Source organism: Meriones unguiculatus, chromosome 11, assembly GCF_030254825.1.
Source record: "Meriones unguiculatus strain TT.TT164.6M chromosome 11, Bangor_MerUng_6.1, whole genome shotgun sequence".
NCBI lineage: Eukaryota > Metazoa > Chordata > Mammalia > Rodentia > Muridae > Meriones > Meriones unguiculatus.
The window spans coordinates 101440672-101454305 of record NC_083359.1 but is presented as its reverse complement, the minus strand read 5'-3'; the positions used below and the strand labels follow the sequence as shown (position 1 = coordinate 101454305).

At 43.9% G+C, this 13634-nt stretch overlaps 1 protein-coding gene and 1 long non-coding RNA gene across 3 annotated transcripts in view; one reads left to right on the top strand and one right to left on the bottom strand.

Moving 5' to 3' along the window:
• Positions 1-269: 269 nt before the first annotated feature.
• Positions 270-12406, bottom strand: LOC110546664 (uncharacterized). The gene is made up of 4 exons (XR_002476316.2): positions 12176-12406; positions 9472-9553; positions 8676-8834; positions 270-868 (listed from the first exon to the last, which is right to left on the bottom strand). It is a non-coding gene; the product is annotated as an uncharacterized LOC110546664 (long non-coding RNA).
• Fbxo28 (F-box protein 28) overlaps positions 11552-13634 on the top strand; it is a 31000-nt gene continuing 28917 nt past the window's right edge. For both annotated transcript variants that reach the window (XM_021633644.2, XM_060364850.1), the window contains exon 1: positions 11552-11845. In XM_021633644.2, the coding sequence (XP_021489319.1) occupies positions 11579-11845 (267 nt within the window). In that variant the 5' untranslated portion in view covers positions 11552-11578. The remainder of the gene's footprint in view (positions 11846-13634) is intronic.

Sequence of the window (13634 nt, the reverse complement as noted above, 5' to 3'; positions counted from 1 at the left end):
AGGTCCCAAAATTCCTACTGAAATCAATAGCTCATCCTTTAAAATCTTTCTTTCAGGGGCTTGGGGAGGTGGCTCAGTGGTTAAGAGCATTCAACTGCTCTTCTGAAGGTCCTGAGTTCAATTCCCAGCACCCACATGGCGGCTCATAACTGCCTGATGCCATTTTCTGGTGTGCAGATGTACATGCAGACAAAGTACCCGTATACATAAAATAACTCAATATAAAAAACTTCATTATTTATTTATATGTTATTGTTTACAAAGACAGTGTACAGCATCAGAATCCTTCTACAACAACCCATGGCAGTAAAAATAAATAAATAGATAAATAAATAACTAACTGGGCACATCACAATGAAGGGAGTATACATTTTCTAAGAGCACACGAAGCTACGAACAAAATGAGAGCTGCAAAGTCTTATTCATAGGGCAGCCACAAAGCTGCACTCTGGGTGTTAACAATTCCACGACAAAGGAAGAATACAGGATCAATTTTACTCGACGACAGTGCGCTCGAAGATTAAAGCCATTAGTTTCGGAGGAAAAAAAAAAAAAAAGAATGTTTGTTCCTGGTTGAACCCCGGGGAAATTTCCCTGTAAACTCTACACTACAAGACCTTGTATCGACTCCCTTCTACCGGAAGGGACCCTGCGAGAAAGTCACCGGAGGGTGGGAGCGGCGTAGGAGGCTTGAAACAGCGCTGTCTGCTCACTGCTGCTCGCTCAACTCCTACACGGGTTTTACAGTAACCGGAAAGTCTTCTTCCCTTTTTTTCTATTTCTCAGTCTGAAAAATAAAAATCCTCCTCCTCTTGACGTCTGCTGCATGGCGGTTTGTGCATGGGCTGGGAAGCTGTGAGAAGACGCGCTGGAAGAGAAGACAGACGTTGAAACCGCCGCTGGAGCTCGGCTCTTTGGAAGAATGAGCAGAGACCAGGGTCTGAGGGTAAAGTCTCTGCTGCGCATGCTTGAGGACCTGAGCGTGACCACAAGGGTGTGGCGCGCGTCTCTATCCCCAGCGCTGGGGAGGCGGAGGCAGGTGGACCTCTGGTGCTCTACTGGGCTGCGGGCTCAGTGATGGACCTTGTGGAAAGTACCAGAGGAAGACACCTGACGTTGATTGACCTCTGGCTTCCTGCACACGCACACGTGCACACACGCACACCACACAAAAGACGGAGAAGGAAAAGAGAAAGTTCCCCCCTAAAGAAATAAGCTGCTTCATTAAACTTCCTCTGTGTGTGTGTTCGTGCGTATGTTTGCATGCGCGCGCGCACGCGCGTGCTGGGATCTCGCCAGTCAGCTTGTATATGTCTCCCCTTAAAGCACGCTAGATTCCAACACTTACATCTTCTCTTTCTGTGTCTGCAACATAGTTATTTTTAAATCTCTGCTATGAAATCTAAATCTTCCGTTGCCAACCTCAACAACCCAGCTGGGGACTGTCCTGCCCCACGGAGCTGTTTGAAGTCATTGGCTAGCCTATTAAAATGGTCATCATTTCCTGGAGCCCAGTGACCTTAAGAAGAGAAGCTGTTATATGGTTATGGAGGAGCTATTAAAAATAATACCAGGAAGCCAAGGGATGTAAAACAAAGACATGAGTAATTGCTTTGGTTTGGGATCGTTACATATTTGGTGTCCATAAAAGGCACGCACTTAAGGAGAGGCAGGATGAGGGAACGCTGTCCTGTGTCTTTTGAGAACATCCTTTAGCAGTCAGTGTGTTTGGGTCAGCTCATTAGAAGAGATGAGCGATTCTCAAGGGTGACAGAGGTGTGAACTCACATTATGCTGGTACCACACCATTCATCGTGGAAAAAGAGAAATGCATATTTTTGTTGTAAAAAAAACTTTAAAGCAATGATCAACAAGACCTGTTAGGATGCGGGAAATACAGAGAAGGGCTGACCCTGAAGGCCATAGAGAGTAGAAGGAATGGGGCCTCTGAGGACAGGACCTCAGATTCCTATCACTATTCAGAAAGGACAAAGACCTCAAAGCTTACAAAAAAAAAAAAAAAAGTGACAAGGCGTGGTGGCACCCGCCTGTAATATCAGCAGTCAGTAGGAAGATATTCAGGAGAACCTCAAGATGAAGGTCAGCCTGGGCTACAGTGAGTTACAGACTAGCCTGAGGCACACAGTGAGAACCTGTCTCAAAAAACACGAGTGTTAAGGGTGTGGTAAGTAGTGGAACACTTGGCTAGAATAGAAGGCCCTGGACTCTGGCCCCAGGACGGAAAAACAGTGAAGCCTGACCAGGCAATGTATGGTATCCGATTCTTCTGTTTCCCAAGGGCCTGTAGTTCTATTTATGCAAAATTCTAGGGTACCCAGGCATAATGCCTCACACCTACAATCCCAGCACTCGAAAAGCTAATGTAGGGGAATTGACATGTGTTTGAGGCTAGCCTGGGCTACATAGCAAGTACCATGCCAGCCAGGGCTACGGAGTAAAACCCTGTCTCAAACATACAAACAAATGCTTTAAGACAATTACAGAATGAATATGAACATCAAAGGCTGCTTGTTGCAGGAGGATAGGAAATGGAAACGAGCTACAAAGGGGCACAAACCTTAGGGTGTGAGAAAATTCTCAATTGTGATTTGTCATGCATATACATACACACACGCATCCCTGTCATTTTGTGTGTGTGTACACAATCTTTGGTTCTGCTTCTTTGAAGAACCCCAACATAACCTTGCACTTGGCCCCTTTGCTATTCAGGCCACAGCATAATCTCGTTTCCTCGTTACTGCCCTCCAAGTCCACTTGGTCTCCATTACTTTCCACATATCATGCGCTCTGCCACCACTGCCTAAAATTGACTTGCCTCTGCACCTGCACAGTCACCCACCATCCCTCTTGCTCCACCCTGAGCACCACAAGAACATTTGTGTGTGTGTGTGTGTGTGTGTGTGTGTGCCTCATAGTATCCTGATGGAAACTGTGTGCCACCAAATGGTTGTTATGCAAATAAAAGAAATGCATTTTAAGTATAAAGATGTGGAGTCAATGTATTGCAAAAGGTTTACATGCATTTTAAGAATGAAAATAGTTACCCAATTTCTACCAGTGACGAAATATGTCATGTTCCAATATTAATCGCTCTGAATTTAGGATATGAAGACTCCTTGACTTATTAATATTAATCCTGAAAAGTTATACAAAAATTGATCCTCAATACTGCAAAAAGTTTTATATAGACGTTATAATATAAGCTATTGCCTCATTTATAATGCCCCAAAAAAACCTTAAATACAGCAAAAGTGTTCAGTACTTGGGAAAGAACAGATTAATTTTATTCATACTTAATGTAACAATTGATTGCTATTGTCTGAATATTTGTCGTCTCCTAAAACTCATAATTCAAGACCTAATCATCAACAGAATAATACTGAAAGGTGGAAAGAAGCTGGGGAAATGACTCCACTGGCACAGGGCTTGCTGTGTGAGCTTGACGACCTGAGTTTGGCTCACCAGCATCCATTCAAGAAGCCCAGTGCTGTGGTGCACACCAGTCATTCCTGTCTGGGAAGCCAGAGACAAGAGGATCCCTAGGGCCTGCTGCCTAGTCAGTGTAGCTGAGTCAGCAAGCTCCAGGTTCAGCGAGAGACCCTGTCACAAACAATAAGGTTGGTAGCACAAAGGTGAAGGCACATGCTGTCCAGCCTGTGAACTTGAGTTCAACTGCTGGGACCCAAAAGGAAAAAACCAACTCTTCACTGTTTGTTTGTTTGTTGTTTTTGTTTTTTGAGTCAAGGTTTTTCTGTGTAGCTCTGGCTATCCTGGAGCTCACCCTGTAGACCAGGCTGGCCTCGAACTCAGAGATCCCCCTGCCTCTGCCTCCTGAGCTGGGAATAAAGGCGTGCACCACCACCACCACCTGGCTGAGAACCAATTCTTGCAAGTTGTCCTTTAAACTCCATATCCATGCCATGGCAACAAATGTTGTGCATGTGTGCACATATGCATGCATACACACTCACACATGCACACACAAACACATAAATGTAATTTTAAAAGTTAAAAAAATAAAGGCCAGACATGGTGATGTACACCTTTAAATCCCAATGCTTGGGATACGAAGGCAGGAGGACCTCTGTGAGTTCAAGTCTAGCCAGAAATATGTAGAGAAACTGTCTCAAAAACAAAACAATATTAACACTAATAGTAATAGTAATAATAATAAAAGTAAACTTGACAGACACTGAGAAAGACAATGGACATCAAACTTCTGAACTTCACATGCATATGTGCACACACATGAACTTGTACATACATGCAAAAAAAAAAAGGTGAGAGTCTGAGTAAGTTCTTGCTTCATAAGTGAGGAGCCCTCATGAACAGGATTAGTGCCTTATCCAAGGGCCCAAGAGAGACAGACAGAGTGACATACACCTTTAATCCTACTACTTGAAAGGCAAATGCATGCAGGTTTCCGGGAGTCTGAGGCCAGCCTGGCTTACATGGCAAGTTCCAGACTCACCAAGACCAAATAGGGAAACCTTGTCTCAGAACATGAAACAAAACAGAAAACGATGACAAGAAGAGGTCCAAGGAAGTTTGTTTCTCCCTTTCACTGTGTAGGACATGATGAGAGGCATCAGCCATGAAACAAGAGTGGGCTGTCTTCAGACACTGAGTCTGCTGGCATCTTCTACTCCTCAGCCTCCAGGACTGTAAGAAATACCCTGGTGGTACCCGTGAATGAGCCAGGTTATAACACTTTAGTTACAAGCAACCTAAATAGTCTAAGTCAGCAGCTTTATGTGACATCAGAAGAAAAGTATTTCTGATGTTTGATGCAAAGGACAAACACGGCTGGGATGGAGTTCAGTTGGGAGAGTGCTTGCCCAGCATCCAGAGGCTGGCGTTCTTTAAGGCATTCTATAACCAGGCATGGTGGGGCGCACTGCAGAAATACAAAGTCAGCTTCAGCTGCACAGCAGGTTCAAGGCCAGCCTCTTCTCTAAACAGCAACAAGAAAGAAAGAAAGAAAGAAAGAAAGAAAGAAAGAAAGAAAGAAAGAAAGAAGAAGAAGAAGAAGAAGAAAGAAAGAAAGAAAGAAAGAAAGAAAAGAAAGAAAGAAGAGAAAGAAAGAGACAGAAAGAAAGCCTCACTACAAGAATCTGAATTTGCATCTTTTTGTCTTTATATATATATATGAATACTGTTATAAAGAGTTATAGAAAAGTGAAAATTGTTATAGTATAATGCTAGAAATATAAGATTATGTCTTAAAGTTTTCTTTAATGTTGAGTCAATACATTTTTATAAGAAAAAAAAAGTGTACCAAGTAAAATGTATCCTCAGGTCCTGAGGCCACTATTCAGCCATGTATTCCTAAAGACTGAGTTTTCCAAACCTGCTGACACCCAAAACTTTCTTCTATTTCAATACAGGTTCCTAGGACCCAGACCAGCCAGACCCACTGAACCTTAATCTCCAAGGGAGGAACCCAGGAATCTTTGTCTCTAATAAGCACTGATGACTTGGTAACCAATAATTTAGGGCACCAAATGACGTCACTGTGACTTGAAAGAGCCAATATAATCTTCAGTCCTCCCATTGATTTTCCCACTAAGTATATGTTTCTCATTGCCCTGCATTCCCTCTTATTAAAGAACCACAACCTGGTTCTTCCAGGCACTCACAAGGTAGCAATGTTCTCAAGCAATACTTGGTAAGAGGAGAGAAATCTGAGCCTGACTTGGGTTACTTGGTGAATTACAGGTGCACAGTAGATCAAAATAGCATTTAAGGCATCTGAACGCAGAGGGGGAAAAAAAGCCCACTTGTTCCCTTAAATGGCATTAGAATGGTTCATAGACAGAGGAGAGGGCAGCAAGAGGAGTAAATATGGATGTAGAACTCCAATGAAGAGTAGAGTCTGTCTGTCTCCATGTCCTCAACCCAAGACCAGCTTGAGTGGCCAAGCGACGAAAGCCTGCAGGAAGAGGCAGAGTTTGGGGGAATGAGTCGAGGTCAGTCGGTTGGCAGTGGGTGGGGAGTCAGTTGAGAGACAGTGCAGTGGCAGTTCAGTTCTTGGCAGTTTGGATCAGTTCAGCTGAGAGGAGCTGAGTCAGTGCAGTTCAGCTGAGAAAGTGCAGTGCAGTGGAGATGAGTTTGTTCCGCATCCCGAGGCAGTTTTTCCAAGCAGAGTAATTCAGTGAGAAGCTGAGAGAAGCCCGATTTTTTTTTTTTTAAATCGGTCAGCTTGGAGAGGAGTTTGAGCCAGAACAGCTGAGTTGAACCAGCCAGCCAGAGTTCAGAAAAGGGTGAGCTTATTCAGCAGTAAGCCTCTGACAATCACTTCAGACAAATAAAGGATACTTTTACACCAGTGCATCATGTCACATACTTGAACACTCAGACACAAATAAGACAAGGTTTTGAGACAAATCTATACAGGGGGACTTTAAATATTTATTTAACAGAAAAGTCAGATTTATTTATTCCCTGGAGCTTTATGAAAACTAAGGTAGGTGTTACTGCCTGAAAGCAAGAAGGAAGTGGCAAAAAGAAGAAATATTCTTAGTTAAATGTTCAACAAAACTGAGCTCTACAGTACTGCAAACCTGACTAGGCAATTATACAACCTAAAAACAGCGGCTCTCACTGATGGTGGGAAGCAAACACAAAAATAGAAAGTTTGACTCTGTAATATGCTTATGAAACAGGTATGACCTTATGTATAATAAAGAAACTCAGGAAAAAGATGAAACACATCCAGTTTCTGATTTGGTGGATCTCAAGCAAGGCCTGGGAATCTCAATTTTAAATAAGCACTTCAGAAACTTCTGGTGCTAATTTCTGGCCTCGGTTTCGAGTGATACTAATTGCTAACAAGAGGACACAGAAAAATTGTGTCTATTTGGTCTGAGGTTAAATTGAGATACTGAGATTCGGATATCAATTTATAATTCCTTACCATCTCCCATTAAAATGCTCTTAGAACTAAGAAATAACTCTCTATTCTTTAATTTAGTCTGTCTTATATATGTATCACCATAAGCCCAAAGCAACAGGACCAACTAAGCATGTACCAAAACCTCAGAAACAATGAGCCAAAATAAACTTTTCCTCCTTATAAGCAGATTGTTTCAGGCATTGTGTCACCATAACAAAAAGATGGCACCTCCATCCCTTGAGGCCAAGTGAATGCATATCCTCCTTTGTGAAGCTTTCTCTGATCTTTCGGATCAGAAGTACCCTCTCCCATTTACGTGTTCCCGCAGTTTGTGTTTGCACACCTTTCTAAAGGCAGAGAAACGCTGTCAGCTGAATCAGTGTTCTGAACGCATACCTTCAGGAAGGATGCCCTTAGAGAAATAAGATGTCCGTGCAGTCAGCCAGATGAACAAGACCAATTCAGCAGGTATGCGGCCAGACTCCTACAGTCCCAGTTACAAGAAACATTTCTATCTCAGCCTCTTCCTAGAGCTTCACCCTTCCATCAGCCAGCAACATATCCTGAATTGAAGTTCAGTGGATTTTTAAATTTTTTAAATGCATCTAGGGGTGTGTGTACATGTGCAAAGAAGTGTATGCACAAATGTACATGTATGTGGCGGCCAGAGGTCTCTGTTGGGTGTCTTTCTCAATTGCTTTCCACCTTATTTTTTGAGACAGTACCTCTCAATGAATCTGGAGTTAGACTGGCTAGGCTACCAAGTCCCGGGAGTCCTCCTGTCTCTGCCTCCCCACTGCGAGGATGCTGCAGTACCTGGCTTATTATGTGGTCCTAGGACTCTAAACTCAAGCTCTCGTGCTTGCATGGCAAACTCAGTTTACTAGTTGAGTTATCTCCTCATTCCTAAAAGATGAATCTTTAAAATTATAGCTGGGGCTGGAGAGATGACTCAGCAGTTAAGAGCACTGCCTGCTCCTCCAGAGGACCCAAATTCAATTCTTAGCACGCACATGGCAACTCACAACTCTATCCAGTTTCAGGGGATCTGACTACTTCTTCTGGCTTCTGCAGGCTTTGCATAAACACGGTGCACAATTATATATACAGGCAAAATACCCACACATAAAACAAAATGAATAAGTATTTTTTTAATGTAACTGATAAAAATTCACAAAAACTTAAACCCTCTTACTATTTAGGATAGGTGCTCATTTATTCCTTTTAAATACAGGTCTGCTAACCTGAACCAGGAAAACGTATGGTTATATAGCTTTCTCTTTTATAAACCCAACTCCTTGTGGAAGTGCCATTAAAAAAGTCAGATCTCTTAGCATCGTATTCCACCAGACCCAGCCTTACCGTATTCCCAGCACACACCCTGACCAGAAAGGCAGAAAGACAGGAAAGGAGTGAGTGGAATGACACACAGTGTCAGCATTACAGTAATTGGGTTTTAATTCTGTGAATCAAAACAACACAAAAGAAATCAATAGAATACAGCTCGTCCAGAGCTGTATGGTGGTAGTGCAAGCTTGTGTCCTAGCATACAGGAAGATTGAGAGGTGAAGGCCAGTGAATCTCTATCTCAGAAAACAAGGCAGAAAATAAAGTGATAAACAAACAAATAAGTCTGAGGAGGTAGCTCAGTGGGGGAGCACTTGCCTGTCGTATGCCAGTTCCTGGACTCCATCCCCATCGCCAGTCAACTAAGGATGTATATGCGCAAACTAAGGGCACCACTCCATTACTGTCTCACCTCATCCAGCTCTGGAGGAAGATGTTCTCCTTCAGATCTTCACAAACGTGAAATGGGAAACCTGGATCTTGAGAAGTATGCGTCCATCCCCTCCTTGTCTTGTGAAGTGCCTTCCATAGCTGCCCGGCTTAAAACTACATTTGGAGATCAGAACTTCTCCTGAGGGTGCAGATGTTTGTTTTGGTTGGGAAGATTGAGTTTGCAAATTTAAACGAAACTACCATTTGTTTCGAAACTCTCTTTATGTGTAGGGGCTGTGGCTATCACTGGATGGTGGAGTACTTGGCTAGCACACACAGAGCCATGAGTTCAATTCCAAGTGCTTCCAAAACATATTACCCCAAACACGCATGGGAAATGGAAGGGTGGATTGAATGAGCTGAGTGGCAGGAACTGCTTAAAATTATCCCCTAACTTGTATTCTGTAGTTAAGACCAACAGAACTGACTTTTAACAGTTGTCCACAGGTGGAGAGGTAAGGGAAGAGGATTGCTTGCTGTCGGGTCACTTCATACAAACAACTGCATATGAAGTGAACGTTCTCCTAATGAACTTAAAGCATTTATCTGCTTATAGAGATTCTATTTCACCTTAATGCATCTAGAAAGCTTCCAAATTTAATAAAAGTAGGAGAAAATTATTTCAATTTAGACTAAATTGTAATTGGTTCTCTGAAGAGGTAGCAATGCCCTAAGCACAAAAGTAAGATTACAGTCGATTAGTGGAAAGAAAATTAGCACACTATAATATGCACACATCTAGGAAGTTAGACATAAAATACATATTGGATACTCACCAACCCCGCTATGATATGGGTATGGTTTGAGTGTGTTCACTACCGCTCACGCACGGGAACCTGTGGTCATCATGGATGAAACCTTTAAGAAATGGAATCATGGGAGGCAAGACAGAAACATTGTAAGTTCAGGTCTGTGTCAGTTGCTTCTCTGTCACTGTGATAAACTACCATAACTGAGGCAACTTATAGTAAAAAAAAAAAAAAAAAAAAGGAGTCCTTCGTGGTGAGGATCCACAGCACCAAGTGGCAAGCCCGGCGGAAGGAGAGGGAAGCTGAGGGACCACATCTGCAGTCTCAAGCACAAACCGGAGCGTGAACTGGAAGTTGGCTGAGACTACACACAATCAAAGCCTACCCCTAGTGACATCCTTCAGCCAGGCTCCACCTCCCAAAGGACCCCCAAACAGCAACCAACTGGAAACCAAGTGTCCAAATACCTGAACCTATGGGAAACATTCTCACACAAACTACCACAGAGTCCAACCTAAATTTGCTTACTTCAAATGTAGATTATGTATTTTTGTGCATTAGTACTACACGATGTTGGGTTACTGATGGGGCATTATAGTAAGAAGCACATGATGGTGGTTCCTCCCACAGCTTGCGGCAGCCTTCCTAATCATTTGGTTATGAGCCTGCTCCTTGAATTTCTGTATCAGGCTTTTCTTTTCTGTAATTAATGTGTCATGTGATGTGGATTCTTTTGAGAATGTGTGCTGGACCTCACCGCCTGTTTGCCTTCTTGTTTTAGCATCTTTTTGGTGGTTCTTGTCTAAATTGATTGTTTTGTTGGGAAAGTCACATATAATAAGAGTCATTGCTTTTAAAGCACTCAGTTCAGGTGCTGGGCAGATGGCTTAGAGGTTAAGAGCACTTGCTGCTCTTCCAGAGGACCTGAGTTTGGCTCCCAGCACCCACATTGGTGAGCTCACAACTGCCTATAATTCCATTTCCAGGGGGTCTATCATCCTCTTCTGGCATCTTAAACACCCATATCCACCGCATGTAAGCACATATGTACATAAATTAAAAGCAAAATAAATCTCAAAAGCATACAAAATTCAGTGTTTTAAATATTTTCACAAGGGTTTACACCCACGACCACTATTAATATCATTAAAACATATTTTAGATTTACTTCATGTGTATGAGTGTTTTGCTGGCATGTGTGTCTGTGCACCAAGCTGCCATGTGGGTGCTGGGAATTCCTCTGCAAGAACAAGTGCTCTTCACCACTGAGCCATATCTCCAGCCCCACTCCTGCCCTAAATCTCTTTATAAGATTACATTTATTTGTCTGGGGTGTGTCATTTCTCTCCTTTTATCATGTGGATTATGGAGATCAAACTCAGGTTTGGTAGCAAGTGCTTTACCCACTAAAGTCATCTTGCTGGCCCCTAATTTCACGTTCTCATCAGCCACAAAAAGAAACAGTACACGCGTTAACTGTTGTCTTCCACAGTTCCCATGCTGAGCCATCCCTCTGGCCCCTGCCTCTAAGGATTTGCCTATATGAGACATCGTATATAAAAGTAGTCAGAGAGTATGTGACTCTTTGTGTTTTTATTCCATTAACATGTTTTCAGGGTTTATCTACTGTCTTGTAGTTTTTAAATAGCAGTATCCTGTTCCTTTTATAAACTGAAATTACTACTATGACTCTTGGGAAATGCTGATCTAAATGCAATTTTCCATCTAAAATTATGAAGATAACATGGCTTTTATCATCCTCTGTCGAGTTGCTTTTAAAGAAAACTGTGTCGTTCATTTTAATAAGAAGGGCTCCGTTACCCTCAGGTAGTTTCCAATCAGATAAAAGGGACCGTGACAACCCTCCTTCCTCAGGATTTTCTGAATGCTCGGCTCGTTTTCAACAAGGTAGCCTCCGATTTTAAAGAGCCACAACGACCACCTTTCTTAGGATGTACAGTATCTCGCTCCTTGCACTGAACAGAGCAAGCTAGCATCCCTTTCCTCCTGTCATCCCACGAGCTCCTCCCTCTCCTTAGCCCCCCCACCCCGCCCGGAGGAGGCAGGAGGAGGAAGTGACGCGCAGGAAGTGTCCTGGTCCCCTTACAGTGGAGGAAGGAATCAAACTCCCAAGATGGCGGCGGCGTCTGAGGATCGGATGGCTGAGGAGGGAGGCGGCGGCCACGGCGACGGCGGCCCCGGCTCGGCCGCCGGCTCCGCACAGCGACAGCCTCCGCCGCCCCCGTCGCAGGCCCCGCAGCCGGGGTCCCAGGCGCCCGGCGCGCCCGCGCTGGCTCCGGACCACCTGCCTCAAAACAACACACTGGTGGCGCTGCCCATCGTAGCCATCGAGAACATACTCAGCTTCATGTCCTACGACGAAATTAGCCAGCTCCGCCTGGTGAGGCCCCCGCGGGACCCCGCCTCCGCGTCCCCCGGGCCGAGGTCTGGGGAGGGCCGACGAGGGCGGCGCGGTCCCGGGGAGGGAGCCCCCCGCCAGCGGGACACGCAGCGCGCCCCGGCCGCCGGCGAGTGTCCCCGGCGACGGTCGGCGGGGCGCTTGCTGCGCCGGCATCCCGACTCCCGGGCGGGCGAGGCTCTGCGCCTTGGGGGTCTCCTCGCCCCCAGCCTGGGACGCGCCCGCCAGCGAGAAGTAACGGAGTTGGGCTTGGGGCCCGCCACCGGGCTGAGCAGGGATCCCCGAGGGGCCTGGCAGTCTGCCTTGACTTACCGCCCCAGCCCGTCGCCCGGCTTTTGAGTTCACTCCCAAGGAGGCAGATGATCCAAGCTAGGCTTGGGTTGTGTTCAAGAATAGTGTATTGTTCCTCCAATCACCCAAGCTTCCTGGTTGAAAAGGCTGAAGTAGGTTTGGTCTTTCTCTCCCCCCTCCCCGTCCCCTCCTCCTTGAATCCCAGTTGAGCTTCTAAAATTGCAATTGTGTTTTTGTGGCTTTAACCCCCGGAGCCTTAGTTGACCGCTAAAGCAGAGCCCTGGGAAATGACCACTCCGGCTTTGCTGCTCTGACACTTCCTGTCCATAGCAACTTGCCCCTTGACAAGCTATTACTCCTCCTCCCCAGCTCTTGCAATGATTTTTTTTTTTTTTTTAACTAGCGTTTCAAGCCCACCAGCCCGCAGTCGGAGTGGTTTAGTTACACCCTAAAAAATAAACACGCTCTATCCAGGGTATAAAGAGAGAAAAAAAAAATCGTGTTTGGAATCGTGTTTTACTACATCCCAGAGGTTTGACTAAAGATTGGATGAATTCCTTGGTTCAGGAAGATATCTCACTTCCTTCCAGTGAATTTATCCTTAAGTAGTCAGGAAATTGGAGGTGGTGGACATTTTGAAGTGATTGTGAGCCGGTTCTATGTAGTCACTAAATGTTCTCAGGATTGTTTATAAAAGGACAAAGACATCTTTCTGAATGTGCTGTGTGTAGCGTTTTCTTATTAATCGATATATCATATTTTAGACCTATTCCTCCAGTTCAAAATTGACCATAATTGCATTTCAAAAGAAATCATCTTTTAAGAAAAAAAAAACAGCTTGCAATCATTCATTCAAATGGGCAGGTTTTGTGTGTATGTTTCCCCTGGTCTGTAGAATGGAAAATTTCTTCAGTTGGAAGTAGGCATTTCAGAATACAGTGTCCTTGATTTTCAAAACATCATCCTGGAATTTCCTGTAGAAGCATAAATATTTCTTTATATTTTATAAAGAGTGATATTTGACCAAGATGCACGCTGTATGTACATGGTGTTTGGCAGTTGGGCATAACGTGTGATTGAACTGAGCCAGTCAGCCAGACAATGGCTTTGCAAAGCTTGGAATGTTCACAATTGTTTTGTTAAGTGTTGAGAAAAACTGGCTTTTATTTGCTTATTAGTCCTTTTCTTTTATTTTCTCCTTTCATTCATTTTTGTTTGTTTGTGAGTTACTGTTTTTTCACCATTCTGGAGTTCAAACTCAGCCTTACACCTGCTAGACAAATGCTCTATCAGCTATGACTCATTTTTCTTTCTTTAAAAAAAAAAAAAAAAAAAAAAAAACCTGTTTAAAGGGGAGAAAATAGACTATGCTTGGAGACCTGAGGTAAAATGGATCCCTCAAATTTACTAATAACTGGCATCTCTTTCATGTGAAATGTATAGCTATCTGAAGCTTTTTTTTTTTCCTGGCCTTTAGTGT